Genomic DNA, 27859 nt, shown 5'->3' with positions numbered 1-27859 from the left:
ATGTGTTTGCTCCCCAGCCCAAAAATGCACACAGGGTAAAATACCAAGCAAAGCACTGCAGATTTTTCTCATCACTTTGCCTCCTGGAGCAGATTAAAGTCAGAAGAGAGGAGGTGTAAGCTGAAGAGGATGAGTTATGTAGATAACTTGGAGAGAGTGGGACCTCTTGTTTTTTGCTTAAGGGAAGTCCTTCAGAAAATCTTTTTATCACACAGCACAAAAAGTGCCGGAGAGAAACAGTGGACACCACCTAAGTTTATATTTCTCAGTTCTTCTTTAAATTGTCAGAATATTTGTCTATCAGTCCGTGCAGGGGAAAGCAGGCAGGCATCTTTGATTTGCACAATAAAGGAAATCAGAAATACCCTGACTGGGAGCATTGGAGAGCTGCCCCTTATCCCCCCTCTCCAAGCCAGGCTGTCAGCTTTGCTCTCACTCTCACTGTGCTGTAACTGTACTGTGTCCAGGAGGAGAAGCTGTCTTCCACCTCCCCTACAACATGCATTTTAGCTCTAGCAATATTCTTGCTGTATTTTATGACAGCTTTCATAAGAGAATACTACCAAATAGTAAGCATCTATATACAAGCATCTAAACAAGTTCTTCTCCAAAACAGAATAAGTATATTTTAAAAAATAGTAATTATTAAACCATAGGCAGAATTTTTAAAGAAGCATTAGAAAAACAAGTGTGCCACTTTCTGTGAAAATGTTTTCAGTAAACAATATTAACAGATGTCATTGCTTGCAGATTTTAAAACTGCAGAAGAAATGCAAAATTAGATTTCCTAATTAGAAAACAAAAATTAAGAATTCAAAGCATTTTGGTTGGTTGGCCATCTTCTGTTTTCAGTACATAAAAGATGATATAGCAGGCAAACTCAATGACTCTGGAGTTGCTGTGAGGCTATTATGACATTTTCTTCATAGTATTTACTTTATTTTTCTTTATTTGGACCTGAAAAGTCATCCTGTCAACTTAAACTATCATCAGTCTAAAATTATTTACTTTCTTAATAAGTAAGATGGTCTAAAAACAAGGAATTGAAGGGGAAAAAAATTCCTCTTTATTTTAATCAATTCTTTCAAGTCCTGCTTTGTGCCATCCCTTTCCCTAAGTGACACACATTTGCCTGTGATGCAGAGAAACAACTGCTCTTTCATGTGACATTAATTTGGGACTGGATAACTATTATTTAAGGAAAGGAGAATGGTTCATACTCCTGCCAGCTATACTCCCAAAATGAGTGGGTCACCATGCCTGGAAGGACATGAAGAGGCATGGGATATAGTAACAGAAAAAAAATCTCCCTTCCTCAATAAACCCTCAAAGAGAACTGCTAAGCTCCTGATCATGGACCTATTGGTTTGGACCCTAGTAAAGGAATGTCAATTCATTTCCAATGGACTCAGAAGGGTGACGCATAACTAGGTCAAAATTAATCACTTGCTGATGGCAAGAATCACTGATACAGATTCATGCAACTGTCTGGTTATTCGTGCTTTTTCACGTTATTGTCTCAGGCAAAACTACAAATAAGCCTTGCTGAGACTCAGCAGAAAAAAATTAGCAAACAGCATCCCTCCTTGAATAACTGCATTTAAACTCTCTTAATTCTGCTTAGGTTTACTGTCACAAAGTTCAGTGTGAGATACTAACTACTGTCAGCAAACAGATGCACACAGATGCAGGAGACAAGCGAAAAACATGCACAAGACCTCAGCTTCTCCAACTCCATGGGAAATTATTTTCCCTACAGTACTCAAAAGAATTAGAAATGCTGAGGGTCTGCTCAGTGGCAGCAGTTTCACAGACAGGCCCACCAGTATTTGTACTATCCATTCTAAATAGACAGTATCAGCTTGGTGAGCAAGGCATGCATCATAACCACGCTCTCACACCACTAACAAAAAAGGGAAAGCTAAAGGCTAAGCCTTGAGTGCAGGTTACTTGGGGAAATGATCCACACCCGTATATCTTCTGTTAAGTTTTAATTAATTTCTGTTCATAAGCAATGCTATAATGTTAAAGCATTGAAAAAATACATTAAAACGTCTTGTGATTTCCAGTTTTCAACATATATTATATGTACTGAACTTTTTTTTTGTTCTGTTATCATCAATTCAGTTAGAAATATTCAGAAACAGTCATCATCCTAAAATTTTTTCATTTTTGACAACAGGAATTTGTAAAACTGTTTGTAGTCCTTGTTAAAAGAAACAGAAAAATACTATGGTACTAGTTCAGGCAAATCATAATTTATCAAACAATAATAATACTGTTATCGTACAATTCTCGGAGTGCACAGAGTATATTTTACGCTTTTACTAGACAATCACATTTTTAAAGGAAAAAAAATGCATTCAAGTGAAATTCCCCATTTCAAACGTTGCAGACCTGCACAGAACGCTGCTGCCACACTGCATCTGCCTCGGTTCTCCCACACGCTCACTCAGGTGCACTCTCGCGCACATACGTTTATTGCCTTATGCGAAGCTGTTCAAAACGGTCTGTTCCCGATATCCAGGAGAAGAACCTAACGATGCGAGCTTTGAGGGAGTTTCGCTGCAAAGGATCTTCTTGATTGTTACTAATACCTTGATTCTGTAACATCTACAACATGCATGGTTGGGGAGGTCACACTGAATATATTGTTCCACTTCCCATATTTAAATATTATTTTATTAAAACGTTAGACGTGGTGATCATAGTTTGCATTCAAACAGAAATAATTCTTGTACAATGCCCTAGAAGCTGATTTAAGCAGAAGAGTAGGATAGAAATGCAAATTCAGCTGCCTGACATTGAAACAAAACTGCTTACGGTTTTTTATGAGCTGACTCTCCCATGTATGCGTTGAGGTGTGTGAAACAATGTTGTATTATGTCTCCTTTAAAAGACTGTATTATCACGGAGAACCATTATGCCAACAGAAATTTGAAAACTGCCTATAAGTTAATGTAAGCACATGGGCTCTCCTCAAACTTACCCGGAGAAACTATGTATGGATACCTATGTATACTTTTGGACATCAAGCACTACAGTATTTGGATATTTATCAACTAAAACATTTTGAAGCAACAGAAATAGACACAAACCATCTTCCCCACTTGCTCATAGCACGATGAGCTAAAACATCTTTGTGTTTTGCTTTTAGCTGTGAACTCAGTGAGAGGTGTTCAGTCTCCCTGGAGAGCTGCAGGGATCAGACCAGACGCCCTAGGCCATGCTGCTGTGTGATCACAAAGGCACATAATAAATACTATCAGAACTCATTGCAATATCTACACTTACTACTGTTAAAAGGTTTTATCACCACTACCTTTGGCACATACACAATAGAAAAAGAATTATAGTGTCAAACTCAACAAGATTTCTGGGACAATTAACCCTGATAGTAGCAACTGGTACAATGGGCGACAGCAATGTCACATATTACGAGAGGAATTCCAAATAATTATAACCATTAAAAGTTGGAAATAGCAGAAAAAGAGAGCACCTAATCTATCTCTTTCTAGTTCAGTCATGCTGGATAGACAGTCCTATGGGGGAAGTGTAAGAAACCACTTTGTAACAAGGAACAGGGACTGTGTTTTGGAACAGGGTTTGGGCACTGCTGACAGAAGTGGTAGTATAAAGGAACACCAAGCAGAACTTGGGGAATTAATGCACTTTAGCTGTCAAACGGAGTACTGCAAAGAACCCTCTGTGCAAATAAGTAACACTGAATAGCTACAGAAAGAACTGATTATCAGACACAGTAATTATCTCATCCCACAGGAGATGAACCATAGCACATCTCCTAACCAAACACTTCCTCCTAAAACCTTCTCTCTCACTATTCTATCTACTGCCTCAGTTAGTCCTAAAATGGTCCATGTTGCTTGATTTTTTTGAAGCTAGAATACTTATTTAAAAAAAAAATAAATCAAAAACCCCAAACCAAAAAACCCTTAAAAACAGGCTAGGAGAATCAGAAGCTACTACAAGACATGCATGGAGCCCTCTGTGAGCCCCAGCCAATTTCAGGTGACTTTTGCATAAAATAACGTCAGACTCCCCTGAAACAGTGAAAACACAGTCTGTGACTGCACTGGATGAAGCTGAGCTTTTAAACTCTTCCAGGTAACGCCCAGAATATCCCCATTTCTCAGTAAGTCTTGCAAAAGAACAGGAGTCTGTAACCTTGACTGCGGCAGAATGAGAGCTTACTCTTTGTAGGAGAGTGCCAGCTAACTGAAACACAAATTATCTTGTAAGAGATGAACAAGATCAGAGACAGGAGAGAAGAAGAGGCAGATGGGTGAGTGATGAGGTTTCTTGGCTTCCATTCTTTTCATTAATTCTGAATACGATTGTAGTTAAGGTAAAAGCACTAAGTCTGCACTGCTGAGCCAGCTCTGGCAAGGATTCCTCAAGGAGACACTCTGCAACTATGGCTTGAATGCATGAGGAGTGGGTACCCGTGCAGAACAGCTTAATCATCTGCATGCACCACAATTAAACAGAAGTGTCATGCAAACAGTTATCTAACCTTGTCATTAACCAGCAGCAGCTCAATTCAGAATATTACAAGTACACTTATTCCTATTTAAGTGCACTTCAAATGTAGCTCGACCTCCACCAGAATTCAGACAGTGGCAGGAGGGTGAGCATGCCAAGAGCATTCATTTTCCATGGAGAAAGCACTGGAATAGCAAGTAGCAGATCTGGAAACAGAAAAGTAACGTGCTTCCAGGTCTGTGTGATGCACCCTATGCTTATTCATTTGGGGGTGAATTTGTAACAAAATAGCAATGAGTGAGGTCATACCTGGTGGGCATTTCTAAAGAAGTTGTTCTTTAAAACAGGATATTTTAATTGTTTGCTCCCAGATACCTATACAGTTATTATTTTGAAACACCAATCACAATTGCATTGCTTCATGCTTGCGCTGCCTTAGCCTTTGATAACTTCAGACAGTTAGGATTTGTGCTACTCTTAGTAGCTAATTTCTGACAGTAAGCTGTCTTTAATATTCGCACAGGAGCTTGCAGACTGAAAATAAGGAAATACAGTTTTAAAATAAGCCAAATGTAAATCTATGTGCATTCAGAATGTTGAACTAGAACAGTCCTAACTGAAACGTAATGAAAATCAACTCACACATACCCAGGCAAAGGCAAATAGCACACAAATTATTTAGTATCGCTCCGTCTTCAGCGGAGAACAAAGGATGTAAAATAGGAAGGGAGTTAAAAAGCAAAGACTAAGTTAATAATGCTTGTAGTGATGGTAATTAATTGAGATTAACTAACTTAATTTAGACCTTAGTTCTCCATAAGTACTATTCTTAGTGCCTTTTATTAAACAGGGTCTGTCTTCTATCTAAAACTTTGGACTAAGCATTTAATAAAAAAAAATAAAAAATAAAAATAAAAATATAAATAAAAATAAAAATAAATCCACAGAACCTCAAAATCTAAAGCACTCACATGTAAATAACTTTTTCGTGAATTATTCGCTAATTCAAATTTAAAGTTTCTGAGAGTGGAAACAGAAGAAAGCATTTCCCAACAATTAGCAAAGTCTCCACATTATTGTCCTCACATTCCATCCTCTCTGTCTGGAAAGGAGAAAGGTTTTGCAACACAGACAAAGATGAACTATACACTGAGATCTCACCAAGCATTAGCACCCTGCAGACAGTCTCCAATTTAGTTATCTAGAGAGAAGTTCCATGCCAGCAAACAGCTGCTGTCTACTGCCCCAGGAATACGAGCTCAGAATGAAAGAAGTTTGTTCATATCAGAGTCCTGGGCAGTTCACAAATAGTTTTTGCCACAGCATCTCGAACTAGGCCAAGTCTCAGGAAAAGAACATTATTCATCATGAGTGACAGGGTTATTAGCTATGATGGCTTTTGAGCCACAGAAATGGCTGCTATTGCAGGAGAGCCTAGCATGTAAATAAGACATGCTCTTATTAGTGTGGTATGTCCTAGGCCAACTGACATCTTGTTTTGTTTTGACATTTTACAGAAAGTTTACTGAATGGATTATTTTGAAGATACACACTCGTCATGTAAATACTTGTTCAAGCAAATGAGACTCTGACCTCCTTATGACAAGATATCAGCAGAAGTAGCTTAGACACATTTGGTTCAAAAAGGCATGTTGGACCATTCTAAAAAGAAATCTTCTTTCCCTTCAAGGAAAGGAATAAAACGCCCAGGGCCAGCAGAAATTCTTACTAAAGGACAACTTCCACCACTTCTAAGTGGTTAAGACAGGCTGGGAAGTGATTAAAAACACTTCTTAAAAGAATGCCATAGAAAAGTGCTTTTAGTGCCCTATCCATTGTGGAATTCTTTACTATCTATTTCACTACTTGTTTGCTCACAAAATTGTTCAGACATAATCTTACCTAACACATAGTACATCATCATCTTCAAAAAACAAAAATGGTTATCACAGAAAACTAAAATAAATTTTAAACACATTTTGTGATACTTACTCAAGCAAAAAGTTTTGGCTTGAAAGTTATCACTAGCATGCCTTTGTCCAAAATCCTATTTGTTTTGACAAGAGATCATGGGGTTTGTGCAGTTACTATAAGACCCATGTTACTCTCACTTCCAAGTGAGTACCCTGTCCTGGGGTTAGCATGTGTCTGATGATAAAAGCACCACAGCTGATCCAGAAGGGACTGGATGCTCTATACTAGCCTGAGGACATATCACAAAGAAATAGGACAAATGCCACCTGTACCTGAATTGCATAACTCCTTGGGCCCAGGGGTTAGATTTTCTTTCCAAGCACTTCAAGTTCTGTGGACTCTCAGACAGTGTTAATCAAATTTACTTCAGGACCACAAGGGAAGAGGCCTCAGATCTACTACTCATCCTGATTCCATGGACTTGGCAGCAGCTACAGCAGTAAACTGGACAGATATAGAGCCATTGTCCTCATAGACGACATAAAGAGCCTCCCATGGAGTGTCACTGAATTAATTCTTCCCTTCTTTTTCCTTCACTGGCATGTCTCCTTATTTTAAATCTGATTACCTCAGCACTCTTGTTAAGATAGTGTGGGATCATCCTTCCAGGAAAGCTACATTTAATTTCATTGTTTTAAAAAAAGTCAGACATTACCTTTTCTAAAGGGCTTTCTACTCGGGGTATGCTGATCATGGGCATCTGGGCCAGATTATCCATATGAGAATGCTCATGTTCTGGCTGACGTCCTCTGAAGTTATTTACCACACAAACAACCTAGAAGGGATTAGAAGATAAACAGAATAGCTAAGGAACAACTTATTTTTTTGAACTGACATCCATAATTAGGCAGAAATGACACCAGCTTTAGTCACAGCTTTACAGTAGAAACACTGAAATGTGAAGTTCATGTTTTACAGAAAATCCTTAATTAATATTTCAAGACAAAAGACTTTCAACCAATTTATTGTTACATGCATCATTTGGGAACTAAAAAACCCTCTTATATAAAGAAAATCCTTTATAAAGAAAATCCATTACTCAATCTGAATAATAGAACACTAAGGCACGAACCCTGCTACAGAACACCAATTATCAGTGTCATGAAGAGATGTCCAGAGCACGTGCAGCAGCACATGGCATTAACCTTAAACTCCTATGAAGGCCAGTACCCTCTAAGTTTTGATCAGCAAAGACTTCTTCAAATGGAGAGTGAGAAAGGGAACAAGGCAAGGACCATCCCCAAGTCTAAATGCAACTCTAAATCTGGTCAGGGCAGCAGTGGTTCTCCCACGGGGACTTAGGAATGTGATATACACCAGTTTGTTTGTGTTTCTACTAATTCAGATGCTCAGCTGAGTAGCAATGTTTGCCAACTGTATTTTCTTCAAAACACAACTAAATTTGATATCATGTTACTCAAAGGAGTTTATGCAATATACATCACAAAATGCAAGAAAAAGTGTGGGACAGATTTCTTCTCTATTCTTTTCTATTACTTTAGGGGAATGAACAGAATGTAAAAACTTAAACATGAACAACCAAGTATAACTCCTGGACACCTTCTGTGGAAGGGAACATTTGGAAACGCAAGCAGGTATATTTTAAAGGAGACCTGCAACTGTCCTTGCATTTCTCAGAGGATAGAAAATACCCATCGCAGCCATCCCTGGGAGGGTTCTCAGCCAAGCCAAGTCTTCAAATTCAAGATCTTGAGACCAAGACCTTGTAATCCAAAAAAAAAAAAAACAAACTCAAAAGTGTTTTCATGGAGGAAAAAATCAAAGGTGTACTTAGAACTATTACAAGCAGCCAGGCAGACAAACTTGCAGGCAGTAAACAGCAGTGACTGTTCTATTCTATAGCCTTGCACTGCAGATATTAGTGGAGCTGATTAATAGATTAGAAATAGCTTTCTGACACAGACACTAGTCATCAGGAACTGTGGTTAACAATCAGGTTTTAGAACACAGCTCCAGAAAAGGAAAAGGCTAAACAAAGATGGTGGGGGTTTTTTATAGAGAATAACACAAAATTTCAATGTAAACCCAAATCAACATGAAAGGAATTCATTAGGGTTACTTTAAAGTCAGAAAAACAAATGCTACCTATTCTCTGATCAGTGTAGGTATCACTACATCAAATTTAATACTTTATACATGAAATCATAACTATGCTTTTCTGAGGCATATATAATTCCTTAAAGTGGCCCTTGATGCAGAGATTACTGTTTGAAATGCTACAGTCTGGTTTATATGGAAGTCAAAAGAGATCACACGATCAGTCCTTTCATGACTTCACACTTGTGAGATTATCTAAATATAACAAAGGAAACTGATAACTAATTAAAGACCCTAAAATTTAGCAACACATCTTTTGTCATTTAGTGGTGTGATTTTATTTTTTTTTTTAGAGATGCAAACTTAAACATTGATTTTTTTCAAACAGAAGTTACACAGATACACACTTACCAAGAAGACTGCTATAGATATTCCGATTACAAATCCTGCTATTACATCTGACCAGTGATTTCGATACTCTGCTACTCTGTTGATTCCAGTAAGGAAAGCCAAACACATTAAGCCCAAACATAGAACAGGTTTTGCAAGCCTTGTTCCTCTGGCTTTCACTGTATTGGTGATATACATCTGAAAATTAGAAAGGAAGAAAGTGTAAGATTGATGGATCTCTTCCACTAATTAGTGAATAAAAGCTCTACATTTTGTTTGAATAGACTCTGTGTATTTGATGCCTTTTTTTTTTTTTGGAAGGGGAGGTGGTAAAGAAATTAGGAAATAGAGCACTAGATAAAGTCACCACGCTCTTTTGCTGGGGATATAGAAATAGAAGCAGACCATACAGCAAAATTACATTTTATATGAACCTGAAAAGCCCACAGAAAACCAGGCAAATTAGATAATCCTATCCTATTACTATTTATTTTTATAAAGGTAAAAAGACTGATTTTCCACTGTGCAGTGCTGACAGTTACAGAAAAAGATCTTTACTCTGAAAGGGGCTACATAAAGACCTTATTTTCATTAGTAAATGCCTTTTTTCCATTTACACCACTCCTTCATGTGACTAATTAGTGATTTGTCAAAAATCAGTGAAAAGGTGAAAGAAAAGTATCAAACAGCAGTGAAAATTAAACTAAATGCCAGCATTTACGTTTATAAATAATGTGTAATGGTTTCAACCAGTGCTGAACTAATACAGCTCTGTACTTCACACAAACCAATCTAAATGCAGCAAGTTTTATGCATCAGACTGCGAGAAATCCATTTGCCCTGCTTGCAGTCTGACTCTCCCTGTGCAATACTACTGAATAAAAAGTACTGCTTGATGACAGAGAAGCTCTTCTGCCCTAAGGTGCATTAGTGACTACTAGGTTTAAGCCAGCACTTTCTAAGCTCTGATGGGCCAATGGAAAAAATGAATATAAAATATTTTAATATCCTTTCTCTTGAATCTTGGCATTAAGACTGCTTGAAAGACTTCTCCACTCTCCACATTCCGAAAAAAAAAAATAAAATATATATATACTTCAACCGACAAGATTTTTGAGGAAAAAGTTTCTAATTTCTCCAATTAAACCCCTGAAATTCTTAAATCTTCAAATTTTAAACAGAGTTCAAGTTTTTTGATGGAGGAATGCAAGTATTTCCTATGGAGCTGCACTAGAGAATCCAAGTGTGTAATACCATCACTTTGAACTGCAAAGGGAAATAGATGAATCTCTATTGAAGAACCAGTACCATGTTTCTGGCCAACAAAGGGTTGGGTTTTTTTCTGTACTAACTGAAACTTCAGTGGAATTTACTGTGTAATCAGTTAATGAAGTGCTTCAATAATCCAGTCAAGAACTGGTTTAGAAAGTGTGGATAAATTAACTGATAAAGTAGTGGACAGAATTTGTTCAAAAAGAGCAATATCTGACAATAATTTTGTCCAAAACACTGAAGAAAGATTCACGGTTTAGAGAATGAAACAAAGCTTAATCTTAAAATCACATCACAGTACTGCAACACAAATCTTCAGTGTACTTTATATGATAAACAGCAAAGAAGTAGCAAGCTTTCCACTAATTCAGACAAAGTAAAGGTTTGCAAAAAGAGGTGTGGGATGTATCTCCAGGCCACATGTCTCCTCTCTTCTTCCTAGACCATTTCAGAAACAGTGTTTCTCCCTTTGCTGACTATCCTTTTATCTTAGCTCCTTATATTTTGCAGGCTATCTTCAGTGAGTTACTCTTACCATGCAGAAGGCTGGACAACAGCAACTGTAATTTCCAGTTTTTTAGCCCCACTGGTTTTCTACAAGCTACAAACAGAGTAATGCACAATGAATTAACTCAGCAACCCTCTATTTTAGTGAGTCTCATTGTAGTCCTGAATACTACCACCATTATCCACATTCACACTATATGTTAGGACATCTGGTGATAGCAAAAATATTTGAATATTTTGAATACACAGTAAGAACAGCTTGGGTGAAGTTGACAAGGAAGTTGCCAGGAAACTATCCTGCATGTAATTCTGTATTGTGGCATATTAAATTGAAATTACTACTGACAAGGAAAAACCTGTAACACCTGGTCATCACTCAAGAAGAATATCTGCATTTTTATCAGGACAAAACACATAATACAAATGATTGATTCTGCAGTATTTCAGTCAAACTTCAACATTTTTAATATAAAGCTAAACTGAAAAGTGCTCTGCAAAAAATTCTCAAAATCTTCCCACAAACAAGCATGTCCTTCAAATTCCTACTCAGACAAAGCACTGAGCAGAAACAACCACATGCTGTGGTTCAACACATTCATGCTGTGCCTCACATGAGTAGTAATGACCTCCATTTGTGAAGTCCCTTCCTATATGTGCAATCAAGATTGTCATGCCCAGTTCATTACTCAAAATAACTTGAGGGTTCTGCCAGCACAGGTACTATTTCTGTCTTTTCTTTAAATAACAGGTACCACTGATGTTAAGAATAGCATTATATTAAAATATTAAGAATCAACAGAAACAAGGTAAACTTTTCCTGAAACAATGTAATGAAAAGTCTGTATATTTGCAAAACTCTATATAGCAAATGTAGCCTCTTTCCAAGCCAAGATTCACAGATAACCCATTTTTAAACTTGACCTCTTGCAGCTCTAGAACAATATGTTAACACAGTCCACTCAGTCAAAGATCTGATTTGCATTAAGAAAAAAATAACATTAAGCTCTTGTTTTCTTCTTCATTCTGGTGGAAAAGTTATAAACCAGCACAGTTAGCAATTGACAAAGAATAAACATCTTGAAAAGATGACAGGATTTTTCTTCTCTTACTTTTAATAAATATTAATGCAATATCAACAAAGGAAAATAGCTCAGTGATTTTAAAACATTAGTAAGAATGAACGACAATATAATTTTTTACATGGGTAAAGATGTTTACTGAACAACTTCATCTCAGTTCCTTTTAAAGAAAAAAAAACTGGGAGATGAGGAATCTAATTAAAGCAAACTTTTAAATTAGTCAACAGCAAGACCAGCAGCAGAGATTTTGTATGTAAGGTAGAGTAGTTAGAACTAATTTAGGAGGTTGCACATTCTTCTGCAACATTAGATCACTGGTGAATCTTCTCTTGAAGAACCTCTGCTACTGCTTTTCCTTCTTCCTGAAATAAGATTTTATTATTAAAAGATATAAAGGTGACACCAGCACATAGACAGTGTCAGTCATACAAGGAGGTGGATTGTTACCTGATCACACAATATAACAATATTTACTAGATTTTCAGAAAAACGGCAAATATTGACCTTCAGTCTTCAAGATACTGGAAGTGAAACTGTCAGAGAATGTTGTAAATTGAAAGAAAAACTTTAAATGAAGTGGGTTTGAAAAACATGCATTTCAAAGATCAAAGACAAAGCAAGCTACCTGTTTCTGACATGACTGGCTCAGAGCATAGTGTAAGGAATAATCATAGCATTGACACTCAGTTTGTGCTGGGAAATATTTCAAAAGTGTCGTGTTGCAAGTCCTATGTGAAATATGTCCCAAATCTAGTGCAAACAAAATCATTCCAAAACACATAATTTTATGTTTAGTGTGGGACAAAGCAGACTCCTGGGCTATGCTGGAAGCTCTTCCTAGGCATCTTTCAGCTGTCTTTAGGCCCACCCACATAAACATCTGCGCACACAAACACACATGGAACAGGACCCAGACTCCCTTTTTAGTTTCAGAGGAGCTAGACATCAGCCTGGGTGCACCAGCCAGGAGAGAGGATTCTTTTCCTAGCTGATTTCATCAACCTGGGGCCCAGGTATGCAGTAAGAAGATTCCCTTCATTCCTCCCTGAAGCAGACAGTGTGGGGGACTGGCCAGTCCATTAGCGGGCAGTGAACAATGACTCATGAAGTAGAATGAGGAAGGAATCACAGTACAGGCACCTATCTCAGGCAGCACTTCAAATATAAATTATTTCATGGTTTCTTTTGCTTTTACAGTATGTTATCCTAAAAGAAATAATATTGAACTATTCAAGTAATAGAAGAAATGTTATAAATGGTCCACCAAAGGAACTTTCAATATTCATCATACTTACTAGAACAGGGACACTTGGAGATCAAAAACCTGAAAAAGTAATGGGCTGTAGTAGTCTATAACCAGGTTCAATGTTTAGTTAGAATCCTGATTGACAATCTAAAATCTCTTCAGCTTCTTCTGTTAATAATTATTTCTAGAGTAAACCACAGTCATATTCTCAAATCATCTGTGTCCTTCTGCAACTACCCACTGAAGATCTTTTTTAGTATTTCTGAAGCCTCCTCCAGCTTTCTCCATATGTTTTGCACTTATTACTGATGACCCCAGACAAAAACTGGCTTTTAAAGTCAGGGGTCTGGGTTGGCAAAAGGAAAAGAAAGCTCTAGAAATTCTGAACCTTACTATTCGTTTTACTACTACAAGCTCCCCACAGCTGTAACTGTAAACAACTGGAGAAGGAAAGAGGTATCTTTCACTGTACCAGGAATACAGAGGTTGTTATCTTGAGCAACTGAGTTGTCATGAAGAGCTGACTGGCATGAAATATCTGTAAGTCTTTAGATAAATAGCGTGATCAAACTGTAATGTTATTTTATTATTCAGTCTGAAAGTAACCAACACACTCAACATATGAAGCCCACGATGTTTGTGGTACAATCAGTACTGAGGGACACTTTTACTTGCTGCACCAGATACCAAAAAGAAATTCCACATTCCTAACATTGCCCCTGAAAGACAGCCCAAAGAATCCTTTAATTCTTTAATTTCCTAACAAAAAATGGACAAAGTTGACTCAATAAGGTGGCTCTGCTACTACTTTTCCTCCTAAACACTCCTGAAAGTCCATCAGAGGCCTATCATGCCTCCATCAGCTTCCCGTTTAGCTGGAGCCAAACAGGCACTTCAAGACAAAGCACAGGTGAAACTAGACCTACAGCTAACAATTGGATCAAGGAAGGACACTGAGGAGAATGTCACCATGTTGCCAGCACTGTGACCCCGACTGCCTTGCTGTCTTTTCCCAGTGACTTACAAACACACTAAACTGTAAAAATGATGCAGCAGAATGTCAGGAGCAAGAACCTTGCAGGAAAGATGATCATAGGTCAAACAAAAGCTCTGCAGAGAAGAAGAAACTCTTTGCAAGCTTTACGTGCTAGTCCTGTCTGAGGCTGTAGATGAGGCCAAGGACTCACAGTACAAAGCAACAAAAGCTGCCTACAGACTTAAGGGCTACGTTATCAAGACATTAAGCCTGTTCCTCTATTATTACAAATCCAAAGGAAGTCTGAAATGTATGCGGTAATACCGAGTTCAGACACTTCCCTACAGACTGGTTAGCTGCCACCTGCTCTTGTCCAATGTAGTAAGAACAACAACAACAAAAAAGCAAAATTTTAGAGAATTAATTGAAATTTTTCCTGAACTACAACTAGTAATAACTAATCCCCTAGGTCTGAAGTACCAAAGGATGACTGGTAGTCACAAGTCTTATATTTAAATCTATGGGAATAGGCTGACTAAATCTTCATATATCACTTTGAAATCCTACCAAAAAAAAGGACTCATGACTTCTCATTTCTGTGTCTCAGTTGTGGAAAAAAACCCAAGTATGTGCATACTTGGCTGCTTCAAAACATCCCTCTACTTGTCCAGGCGGTGTCAACTTACACATAGCAAAATCTAGCTTATATACTTCTATTCTATTTGATAAAGTTGCAGTGTTTGCCTTAATACCTATGTTAGCAAATGTTGTTCCAGCTGAGAAAGGTGAATTGCAATGCTCATAAGAAATGAAAGCAAAAATAAACAAACAAAAGATCTCCGATGAGTTGAGCAGACACCTAAGGAAAAACGCAGGTGGTAGCCAGCTTGGTTAGAGATTTCAGAACACAGATTTACAGTAGTTCATTTGGAATACACTGGTACACTGGGAAAAATAAACCTGAAAGTCTGAAGAAGACAGGTAATGCATTATTGAGAGCATGTTTGGAGCAGGGTAGAGAAAGCATCTAACCACTGTGCTGCCTTTCAACATTTCCATTGCTAAGACCTTCTTGAAAGAAAGTAATGGAGGAAAACATTTACAGAGAGGTCTAAATATTAGCAATACAACTGTTTAAAGACTGTACTTTCAAGCAGGAGGGGAATTCTGGGTTACCATAGCAGCCACCCACTCTCAAAATTGGGGAAGGGGGAAAAAAGAAGAGTCAAGAACTTAGATGAAAAAAGAAGCTATTGTTAACCAGACAATATGCTAGGTGATAAGAACGTGGCTGCACCTCAATGGAACGAGATAGGAGCATTATTAGATAAAGCACAGGCTTTGTTTCTAAACAGGTTGACCGGTTAAATCACACAAGTCTGACAGTGAAATCACACAAATCTGATGGCATTTACTTCATCCCTTCAGAGAGCAAGGACTCAGATCAGCTTGCTGTGTGTTTCTTGTCTTTAAGGTGGTTTTGTTTTGTGCACAGCTGGCTAAAATATCCAGGGAGGATTCTGTAACAATCTCTCCCTCTCTCCCAAATTTCTGTTAACCAAAAAGAAAGTAGATTTTGTACCAGAGATTATATGCTAATGAAATATTGAGTAATATATGGAGGTCTTTATGTCCATGCTCTCAATAACTGTTGTAACATGGCTCAAAGACTAGGCTACTGTTTTAAATCTTCTACTCCAGTGAACAGTGATGAGAAAATTGTTATTTAGGGCCAACTATCTTGACAAACATCATGTCAGCATAAGGACATGACCTCAAATATTGGAACATGGCAAATTTTTCCCCCCCGGTGTGTAATAAACAGTATATTTAGCTTCAATCATGCAGTAGGATTAAAAAAAAAAACAAAAACAAACAAACAACTGCCATTGTACCATTGCATCAAGGAGCTACTATAAGAACTCAGAAGTCCTAAGAGCAGCTTATAGTGCTTCAGTTAAATCATGAGTGTCATGCATCATGCAGCAATACAGTAGCAACATAGAATATATTTATTTCTGCAGGTACTGAAAGAGCACATAGTCATGAAATGGATCACAGCAGTTTTAATTTTTGATATCACTAACTGTATATTGACCAGAGGCAAGGTTTGCATAAAGTATTCCTTGCTCATGTCAAAAGTCACTGATACTAGGCATTAAAAACTTTACTAATGTCTACTTTTTGTTTTTAAAATGTATTAATACGATTTTCCTTCCTGCTTTGCAGTAGCTGAACAGTTGGCTTCCTTTAGTTACGGTGACTCATGGCAGCAGTGGAAATACAACTTCACAGATGGATGAGAAAAATAGGAGCAATTGAAATAAAAATTCTGAGTATTTTCTAAAATAGCTTGCACCAAATTTAGAGGTATGTTTCAGTGAAGCAAAACCTTAGATATCTCCCCAAATAAAGACAATACTATCAGGAGACATACAGTTGGCTCAAGTTAGAATAGAATATTATAGATCATCTCTTATTTGCAGATAACACTTGCCTGTACTAACTGTTAATCCACATCTCTTAAATGACATTGCTCACAAGCAACTTTTGGTAAATGTTACCGTCAGTGCTGCAGATTTAATCAACTGGTTCTAAACTCATATGCAGAAGCACAGAGTTGACACACTGCCTGTGGATGGGGTGGGATCTTTGCCACGTTGGCAAATATCAGTTTCCAGATCAATCAGGAATTAAATTGGGTCATTCAGTATATGCTCAAAAGCAATACACACACAATTACATCTGCATGTGTGTATACACACACACATACATATATACAACATAGGCAGGCCACTGTTCAAATACTGAGGGAATTAAAGGGATGACTCCTGCAATGATCAGAGGCACACACAAACACACACACACACACACAAACACACTTGTTTGGTTTCCCACTAATACTATGAGGGCAGCCCTGGGCCCATCCGGAGGGCTACAATGGACTGATTACCAGCTCAGGTCAGGTCAGAGACTCCCACAGGCATGTGCTGGGGACAGCACATGAACAAGATTTGCCCCTGCTTAAGACTAGAACGATATGCACTCCAAACTAAGCCAGTGAATACTTCACAGAATTACATGAGTGAGATTCATAGGTCACTCCTCCTCTGCCCTGCCTCTCCTCAGCCTGTACAAGAGCTCTGATGCCGGCAGTAAACACCAGTTTTTATCCCAGCCCTGTTCATCATTCCCTGTAACAGAAAGGAGAGAGGGGGAAAAAGGGTGGATTGTCTTGTAGCCCACCTCATTGCATAATAGCCAAAATTGACTTTGCATGAACAGTGAGGTACCTGTAAATGCCAATCCTTGTACCAAAAGACATGCACAGATTTCAGGAAACCTGCAGAGATCAGATGCATATATATGCCCACCCTTCTGCTTCACCTCACCAAAGAATATGGCCATGTGCAACTCTACTGATCTGTACTGGGTTAAAATGTGGAAAGGAACCACTATCAGTCAGAGGCAGTCAGTTCCTACCCTTATTCTTTACCACCCAACAAAGTATTGTCCTACAAGCTCTGGAAGTAGGGGAAAAGTAAACCAAGAAACTGTTTATCCTAAATCTGTAACCCTTTATGGACAACTTGCCCTCTCTCAGCCTTGGCTTTCAAGGCTCAGAAACCACTACACCTTGTCAGAATTAAGTCCAATGAATCACGTTCTCAAAGGCCTCACACTAAGTCACAGAAGCTGTACATACACAAAATCAGTCAACAGTTGCCTTATATTCTGCCCATTCCTCCCTCCTCCCCCTCACAGTGTGAGCCATTTGCTCTCAACAACATGGTGACATCAAATAGTACAATATACTTACAGCCAGATACATAGCTGCATATACGCTTAGTGCTGCTTCTTTGGATGGGAATGTCTTTCTGGCTTTCATGATAAGGTCTGGATTTCCAGTACAGGCATGAACGCTACTGATGAACTGTGTATACTGTTTACATCCCAGTGCTGTATAGTTGGGTTTACAAAGTGCAAGAAAATGGGGCGCAAGATTCCCTGTTACTACTTGTCCAGCATTTACAAAGATGTCCGTAGCAAACAGTCCAAATGCGTAAATTCCTAAAGATGGAAACAAAGAGTTAAATTTCCTGACAATTTCACCAAAGGGCAACATATTATATTATTTATCAAAGCAATATACCAGCTTCTTCCATTCAAGAACATGAAAAATCCTCACATGTACTGTACCCTAAAGATCATGGCTCATGCTGGAGATGTTACTTTCCGACACAACTGCAGCAGCAACACTGCAATGTACCCACACACTGATGTCTCTCCATCTTCCATAGGAGCACATTCACCTCTTTGCAAATGGCCTACTTTCCTAGGCCCCCTAGCCATGCATGTTCCCTGTTTGAGGTAGGTAGCTATACTGGCACATAAATTTTGCCTATGTTCATTAAACACGGTGAAACAACAGAAGCACATTCTTCACCCTATAAATCTCCTTGAGAACCAAGGAAGCCAGGCACTAATGGAGAAGTAACTTGAAAAGTTGTAACACATACTGGACAAACATTTTCTTTTCCCTTGCAGCTGTAAAGAAATTAAAATACTGAATAATTCAACATTGTCATTCGCAAGTTGTTTTCATCTGCCTGCTACTGGGTAAATCCCTATGCATGGCATATTAATCACAGTATCAACAGAGCAAGCTAAAGACCTATATATTTGAGGAGCTACTTATGCTAAAGAGTTTTTTTAATCAGACATATCAGCAAAACATTAAGCACATGTACTCATTCATGAGAATGTAAATGCATGTATCTGATTACTTAAAAGAAAACAGATTTCTGCTTTTCTGAAGTCTCTCTCTATCCTTTTGTAAATAGAAAATGAGCTCTGGAAGAACATGCAAACTCAGCACTCTGACCAGTAGGTGCCAGTAGGTGCTTGTTCAAATTTCACCTGAGCTATAGATTCCCTCCTGTATTTCCACAGGCAAATTACCTTACCTTTCCCATACTCCAATTCACTCCAATATAAAGCAAGTTTTGGCAAATCCCAACTTCATGGGGAACCATGAGGACTCTACCAGATGAACACCACAGCAGCCACAATTTCACAGAAACGTGCATTTCTAAAGGTCAGGGGTTTTTTTCTCAGCAAAGCCAGAGAATCAAGGATGATTTCTGGGATCTGGCTGGTCAGCAATGTCACACTAATGTTAATTCACCCTGGGATGCTAGACTCTGGTGAGCAGCAGACTGTGCCTAGCCAAGTCGCTTCACAGAAGGGCCCTTTCAGCAAGTCCTGAGGGTGTGCATTGCCCACATGTAGGTGGACACATCACTTTGTGTGAGCACAATGGGTAGCGATGCCTCATCTGGTAGAACAGCACAGAGCCTTTTGTTCATCCCTGCCCTTCCTCACAATTTTTCTTTTTGCTTCTGCAAAAAAAGGAGGGCCCACCTAGTAGGAAGGAAACTCAAGCACTGATTATACACAAAGCAACTGGAGTGGGAGGAGTGCCTTACCATCACTCCCCACCTCCTTCGGACCTATGCAAGACAGTGTCATCTCTAATGACTTTTTGCACTCAGTGTGACAGCAGCAATCGCCCTCTCAGAAGGCAGGCACGGCTGCTACACAAACACTGCAAATACAGACACAGCTGCACATGCCCTCCCTCCCCCTGTGACTGGGGCACGCAGCAGGATTAGCTGCCCCAAGGCTTCATTCCTCCAGCTGTTTCTCTTAGATACAACCACCAGAGAGAGAAGCAAACAATGGAACTGAGCCCTGCTATGGCATCCCTGCACACATTAAGAAGCAGCATCTGGGAATATTCAACACACATTTTGAGTGGTGAGACTTCTCCCTCCAAACACGTTTAGAGCAAACTAAGTAGAAAAGATGACTCCTCATATCTACAGAAGTCAATGGGGGAGTTTCAGCCCAAATCAGTGTAGCATTACAGTTTTCTACTAGAGACTATAACACAATATCCAGACTAAGCACCTAAATTTGCTTGGCTTCAAATACACATTTGTATCCCAATGTCAACTTTGGCATGTGTGTGTGTACTGCCATCCACAGATATGGCACAAGGATATCTCCTTTCTTCATTTCACCCCACTCCAGGCCTGCTGATTGTTTTCGCCCCTTTGTGATCCCATTTTTTCTATTTTTACAGCTGTTTCTGCAACTATTTTTTAATCCAAACTTCTAAGAAGCTTTGTTTGCTACCTAAAAGGAACACTGAACCTGAATTAAGACTACACACAAAATGTTGTATGGTTATCTGAGTATTTTCCCCAGGTCAAAATTAAGACATAATTGATCACTCTCACCATTCAGATAATGAAAGCAGTAATTTTGCTCATACCAAGGAATCTGATGGTCCTGCGCACCAGTGGATTTATATAACAACAGTCTCCAGTTAATATTGTTTTTTCTTGGTTTTCAAAATCCTTTGTAGCTAACTGTAGACAAAAGACCGCAGTTTCTCCAACGATAATCTTAGGGGAGGAGAAAAAAGGGGAGAGAAACGGTACATCAGATTACGGCAAGTAAAATACACTAATATTACAGAGACAGCCATCTCATCTTAAAGAAACAAGACCAAATCAGCACAAAAGACAACATAAGTGAATCAAGTTCTGTACATTAATCTTCTTATGAGGGAAGTATGTCTTATGGCTTGATTTACTTTATTTGCCTTAAAAGAGAATAAATTACTACAACCAGGATTTGGAGTTGACATAACATAACCTAGTTTTCAGGATGAGGGGAAAGAGAAAGAAAGAAATCTATTAGTTCAAGAACAACAGATCACATAATGCAGAAGATTTGCACCACAGTAAAGGCCTAATCCTGAAAGACATTGAACATTTCAGTTTTCACATGGCTTTCACTGGCACTCAGCACTACACAGGGTTGAGCTTTAAATTTTGCACCACAGCAGGTGAAAATTAAAAAAAAGAAAAAAAATCTTAACAGAACTCCTGTTCACATCAGAGGTTTGGTTTGCCAGGAGGCACTTGACAGGGTTTGATTCTTATTTTGCCAGCTAAGTTTATCAAGTCTGGCTTCCTCATGCTTGAACAAAGTGTCACCACTGATATTTTAACACTGTTTCGTATTCATTACACCAAAATGAATAAAGTTCTCGTGTCTATATATCATTTACATTATGGTTGGCAAAAAATAAACAAAAATCAAAAAATCAGAAAAATAGGTATTTTAAATGTAAAATATCCCCTGCAGGTTGTGTATTTACCTGTACAGCAAAGCATGGCCTTTAATTTATTCAAACAGTTATGGTATTGAGACTTAATAGCCAAAGCCAAGCCTTAAGCAGGTACCTAGCTAAACCTACTATACTGAAGTGTTATGGTACGTAGCACAGGCATAATCAAAAAGTAAAGCAGAAGGGTCAAATACTGACCACTGTATTCCAAATATGATTCATTGTGGGAATTATAGGCAAAGCTCTTCTACTCTTCTATATGAAAAGCTGTACCTTAGTGAGGTACATCACACTTTAATAAACAGGAATGAAGATCGGCAAACTGAAGTCGTAATACCACACAAATTCAAGAAACAATGCCATTAAATCTGATTCACTGCCTAGGTTTTCCTAAACCTTTCACCTAAGAGGAAAATACAAACCTTTTAATACATCACAATAGGTCTGAACAGTTCTACACACAGCACTGGTTACAAAAAAACCCACAACTATGGACATTGACTCACATGTACATTTTGTTTTCAGGAAGAATGCAATTAATGACCTTACTTAGCTGTGTGTAGACCTACACAGATAACCCTGGGGCTGAATTGTGACACACAGGAGAAAAGTGCTTCTTACAGATAATGTGACACAAGTAACAAAAATAACTGTGGTGGCAAGATTTGGTTTGTCACCAAAACAGTCATTATCTATTACTTTAGACTGACTTCAGATCCTAGTGGAATTTTTACATCAAACAGAAATTTCAATACCTGAACTAACAAGTATCCTCTCTCTATTTTGAGGCAAGTAAATTTTCAGCCTACTGAAGTAGAATTCCTTCATCTATAATTAGCAAATGATCAGTATACATGAAAAGTAACTCAACCTTGAATTCAAGGCCATCCAAATTATGACAACCCAATGAATTCTTGAAAAAAACATAAAAATAAAAAAACCACTTTTAATATGATTCATAAAGGTGAGAACTGAAACAATATTATTTTCTGAGTCACAGCAACGCCTTTCTTTCCTCTCATCAAGGACTAGGAAACCTGAACACAGTCAGATTCTGCATTTAACCAATTCTTTTTGCCAAACTCAATAAATTTCAGTAAAATTTTCACAGATTTTGAAACTCCAGGAAAAAGCAGAATTCAGCACAAGGGAAGCATCTGTGATATACAGCACTCAACCTTTTGCAAGAACACCAAGAGAAAGAATGCCAGCAAGCTCAACTCTCCAGCTCTGAGCACAGACTGAATCTGCTGATCTAAGAATAAAGGCCTTCTTGCACGGTAGGGAAGCTGGGGTTAATGAAAGGCAGAACTGCTCACTCACTTATAGGAAAGGATATCCTCATTTTCAGCAACCTGTCTTCATTGGTTGCATCTAGATCCTTACTGCTGCCAACAATTTTTCCTTGTTACATTTCCCATCTTTGATGGTGACCTGGATGAAGAAAACCCTCTGTTCTGAGAATAGCAGGGAGCAGTGTTCATTCTTAGCCAAATGAAAATACTCTTAGAGTGGGCACGTATATGTAAGGGTCAGAAGGACGCAGAACACGGCTAAAGACAAAATTTTTGCTATAGCAGGCCTAGTGCTCTACTGTCAGAAGTAATCAGAGTGGGATATGCCACTGAGCACACAAGGCATTCATCTCTATACTTCTGTGGCTTCATTTTGACAGAATCCTTCTAGAATTTGGCAATAAATACAGGTCCTTTATTTTTCTGTACTGGCAGCTCAGCTAAAGCTGTTCTCCTTCCTCCATCCTTCAGCACAAGCACTGCTCATCTCAATAATCAGCCTATTGATGTTTCAGAAATGGAAAGAAAATCTTTTTCAATCTCAGCAAATCCCATGAGAGATTCTGTTTCTCAGTGCAATTCTTTCTCCTTCTCTCCAGCATCACTGGCAATAATCAGCCCTACACAGTAGAGGAAAAGGAGGGCGATCTCCCCCTTGCCCTTTACAATAATTTGCATGCCTGGAATATTCCTTGAAGGAATAATTTCTGTATTCCCGCTGGCACAGGAACCACCATTACCGCTTCCACTGCATATGCAAGTTATAATCAATCAACAAATTACATTTAATTTAACAAAATTATTTGTGTACTTTTTCTCTAAGTCTTAGGGCAAAAAGTTTTTGGAATATTCCTAAACTGACAGTGAAAGATTGCAATGGAGAATCTGAATGTTCTGACAACACAAATCTCTAGACAAAACTACACAAGTTCAGGTATAGAAATATAATTTGCAATGGAAAGAAGAGGATATTAGAAGTATCTTTACCTTATTCTAACAGGGTCATACTACTTAAGATCACTGTACAAATTTCCAGAAGGTATATATTAAAATTCTTAGCTCACAGATATTTTAACATCTGTTAAAAGCAGAGGAGGCCATCCTTCCCTAAGGGTGAGAAAACCTTTTGACATAAAACTATAGCATGTAAAATATAAGAAAAGAACAATTTTCAGCTGAAGACTAACAATACAAAGTGCAGGCTTTCCAGTATTCTAAAGAATATATATATAAAAAACTTACTTTCACAGTCCTTAGATAAAAACACAGGGTACATAACTGCTACAAGAAGGAGCAAGACAAGAATCATCCTTTATTATTAGGGAAGCATGCAAAAAAAATATTAACCCAGTAAAATTTAAGTTAGAGGAGAAGTTTTGCCTCTTAACCCCTGATTAATTTATTAGCTGATTGATTTTCATTGTGGTTTTAAACTAGTGATATATTTATTGCCAACCACTTAATACCAGCTCCCTTTCCTTGTTTTCTACACAGGATTCTTATAGCCTTTAGCACACATTCTCTACACTGATTCCTTCCTCCCAAATAAGTTCAGGGTTTTTTCTCTATTAGTCGTTTTTCTGAATGCAGGCAAGCTGTTCCTAGTTTTAGCACCGTATGTCAATTTAGAAATCTAATTTGGCCTTCCCAAAATGATCCATCCAGTATATTCTTAACTTGGTTCTAAATTCTGAGCTGTTTTTCCACTTAAAATGTCAAACCTGACTCATTCCAAATATTAGAGCTAGAGCAGCTCTGACATTGTTGATTTTCCAGTAAACTGACTCCATAAACAAACTTCCCCTACTGTCACCTATGGTTTACAACACCCAGCACCTATATAAATAAATGACCTTAAATCTGCACTTCTGAAATACTAATAAGGTTTATTTTATGGCCTTCCTTCTCATCTATATCACGTAACTGCCTATAAAACCCCAGGACTCAACTGAGAATTAAACATTCATTTGGATGACAAGATATCTGAGGGTGCATTAGTGCATTTAAACACGATAAATCCTGAAATTTAAGGTTGATAATCTCTATCTGGGATTAGGAAATAAATTTCCATGTATGCAGTTATAGACTATTCTAGCTAACACCTACTTTAGGATATACAAATGTTCATGAAATAATTCACACAGGCTAGGGAACATTGTGGAATACACGATTCCCTCTCTGCCAGTTCTCAGGGTTATGCTGTAGCTACAGCAACCACTCAGAAAGATGAGTAACGCTGAAAAGCAGTTATTACATTAAAAAAGACCACTAAATATTCATCCATGTGCTAAACTTGTCAAGTTAAGAAGAACAGTTTACAATACTGTGCATTGTAATTCTGACTTCTTTTCATTCATTGTATTTCTCTTATTCAGGCATGACTTGAACCCTACTCAAGTAGGCTTCTGTGAGACCATCTTCAAGAAATAACACAGCAAGGGATTGTCCCTTTGGGGAATGAGCATCTTGGGCAGTCCACAGCTCTGCTTTTCTCTTTAGAATGAGCTTTCTCATACCTCCCTATCAGATAAGAAGGGAAGCTGGGAACTGGAGCTAAAAATCTTGGGGATTATTTATGCATCTCTAGGGAAATTGTTGTCAATTAAGTTGCATTGTCTCCCCATTCATTTCACTTAGGAGTTCCCACTCATAAGTGTGGTGTAGATCTCTTCTAAAAACATGGCTTCCACATGCTTTATTATGCCTGCCCTTTACCTTATCCTCTCAATTTTTGAGACCATGGGGTATTTCTGGCCAATTTCCTCTTCAAAGATGCCATAAATGTACCAAAGAGCATAGTGGTCTCAGAGTTTGGAAAATCTAGCAGCATAAACCTCGGCCTTTAGTGATGTTGCTCTACTCTCCACTTCAAGTTAAAAATGTTGAGTGAGGTGACAGCCCTGGCAGGAAAAGCAACAACAGTATTTCCAGCAGTAGCAATTTCAAGTTCATTATGCAGAGCTTTCCCTTGAGGCCATTTTCTTTGTGTTTTTCTTGTTCTTTGCTTCTTGCTTGCTTAAACTGATAGCCAATGCCCTGGTTGATTTTCACAGAAGTACATTTTCTTTAGTGAAAAATGACCAGTAGTTTTGCAGAAAATGAAAAAACAAATCCTAGATAAATCTGTCTGCTATTGGTTAAATACAAAATATCCCCTGTGCATTCAGCATGGGGATACAGGACCACATTGTATAGCAGCTTCTGAAGGTCTAGAGAAAAGATCTGAACAGAAAATTGCTCTTTCTAGAGACAGACACTGAAAAAAATACTCAGCCTTTTTTATCCAGTAAATTTGTTTTAAAAATATGTAGTCTTCCTGTCTTTTTTTTTTTTTTCAGAAAAATATCAAATATCAAAATGTGAATAGATTTCCTGGTATGTATTTGGTCATAGCCACTTACAAAAAAAAATAAATTACATATCTAATAGTGAAATATTATCTGTAGGTCTAGTGTATAGTCTGTGGTGACCAGTGACAGGACCCAAGGGAGTGGCCTGAAGTTGTGTCAGGGGAGGTTTAGGTTGGATATTAGAAAAAAGGTTCTTCCCCCAGAGGGTGGTTGGGTGCTAGAACAGGCTCTCCAGGGAAGTGGTCACAGCACCAAGCCTGACAGAGTTCAAGAAGCAACTGGGCAATGCTCTCAGGCACACAGGTGTGGCCCTTGGGGATGGCCCTGTGCAGGGCTAAGGGTTGGACTCAATGGTCCTTGTGGGTCCCTTCCAACTCAGCATATTCTGTGATTTCATATGCTACTAAACAATAATGTTACTTCAGACAGGAAGTATTTTTAATACATTGTAGAGATAGTCAAGAGGCACATAATAACCAAGCATTTATAAGCAGGAAGCCAGAAGAGAACCCTATAAGCATATAATCACAGAGACATGGACAACTTCATTCACTGAATTATCTTCATTCATTACTTAACCATATGAGAGAAGAAACTGAAATGTTTTAAGCAGAATCTCTAAGAGCTTTGTCCCCCCTTTTTCTTTTTTTTCTTAACTGAGCAACTGATCATGTGTGCAAATGGCATCTCCTCTGGAGCATGTCTGCAGTGCCCAACAGGCCAAGTCTCTGCAGAGCAGCACCAGGGCTGGAATCACACAATGCTAGAGCAAAGTCTGGTTACGTGAAAGGATCATTTTGAGAAAGAGTTACCAGAACCCCTCTCTTATGAGTGTAACTAAGAGAAAGGCCAGAGCACAAGTCTTGGCACATGAGAGCAGACCCTGTTGCAGCACTTGATGCTCTGTGACAGAAGTAGAGGGATGAGCAGCAGCCCCACAGGGTGCACCAGCCCTGCCAGACTCCAACTCAATGAGAAATTCACTCTAGTTCTAACTGCATTCAGCCCTCTTTATCCACTGTCCTTGGCATTACAGCTCCTGCTCAAGCCTCCTAAACCTTTAGTATCACTGTGAGATGAAGAACATCCAGCTGCTCTGCTCTGCAGTTCTCCCAGCAATTAGAAATGGCCAGGACACTGGGAAAACAAGCTCAGTAATGCCAGTGTGGCAGCCTGGGGGCCAAGTTAAGTGTCTGGCAACTGGCTCTAGAACTATCTAAACTACTGGCACAGTTTCACAATACTGAGACAACTATTCTTGGTGAACACATTGCAAGAGGTAGTAGATAACAGGCATTTGTGAGAACTCTTGCACATGCACCGAGCTTTTCTAATTTTAAAATATAACATCCAAAAGCTTGGAAAAAAATGTTAATCTAGAGGAAATCTCTACATGTAAAAAAACCCCTAGTAAATAGCAAGGGGAAGAGAGAAAAATTAATTCAAAACTGTTCTAAAAGAATCGATTCACATTTCAAACTGTAAAGTTGCTTTAGGCTCCAATACTCCACATAAGATTCTTACAGCAGGAAATTCATACAGTTTTTAAGTTGTTCTCATTTTCTCTTTACAAAAAGCAAGGATGACATTATCCAGAGTTTCAAGCTCCACACTTTACAAATACACCTCGTTAGGAAGAGGAGCTGTAATATGACCAGAGATCAACTAATTTTAGCCTTCTGATCTCTGACTGATACTTTAAAAAGGTGGTTGTTAAATATAATTATTTCATTAGGGAGTTTGAAGAAGAATTTTACATTAAATTTCTCTTTTTTTCAAGCACTTAACTTCAACATTTAAAATACTACGACACTTGTGAAGGAAAAACAACATGTTCGAAGCCTTGTGATTTATCTTCCCTATTAGAAGATGAATTTCATAAATGTTCAGCTATGCACTCAATTGTATCAAGGAAGTCTTCTACTGGACTTCAAGTGACACATCTGAGAAAGACTGTGGTTGGTTCCTTATGACCTGGCCTTGGTAAACTCCTTTCTTTCTTGAC

General features: G+C 38.3%; 1 protein-coding gene across 2 annotated transcripts in view; it reads right to left on the bottom strand.

Annotated features, from left to right (window-relative positions):
• The window catches only part of PLPPR5 (phospholipid phosphatase related 5), a 44265-nt gene that overhangs the window by 3097 nt on the left and 13309 nt on the right, over positions 1-27859 (bottom strand). The window contains exons 2-6 of one of the 2 annotated variants that reach the window (XM_017827212.1): positions 20346-20478; positions 17826-18076; positions 8947-9123; positions 7133-7252; positions 2477-2613 (exon numbers count right to left, since the gene is read on the bottom strand). In XM_017827212.1, the coding sequence (XP_017682701.1) occupies positions 2479-2613; positions 7133-7252; positions 8947-9123; positions 17826-18076; positions 20346-20478 (816 nt within the window). In that variant the 3' untranslated portion in view covers positions 2477-2478. The remainder of the gene's footprint in view (positions 1-2476; positions 2614-7132; positions 7253-8946; positions 9124-17825; positions 18077-20345; positions 20479-27859) is intronic. The other variant, XM_017827213.1, reaches the window with a different exon arrangement.

This window comes from Lepidothrix coronata, unplaced genomic scaffold, assembly GCF_001604755.1.
Source record: "Lepidothrix coronata isolate B3197 unplaced genomic scaffold, Lepidothrix_coronata-1.0 Scaffold136, whole genome shotgun sequence".
Lineage (NCBI taxonomy): Eukaryota > Metazoa > Chordata > Aves > Passeriformes > Pipridae > Lepidothrix > Lepidothrix coronata.
Note: the sequence above shows the minus strand (reverse complement) of the source record. Positions and strands in the feature narration are given on the sequence as shown.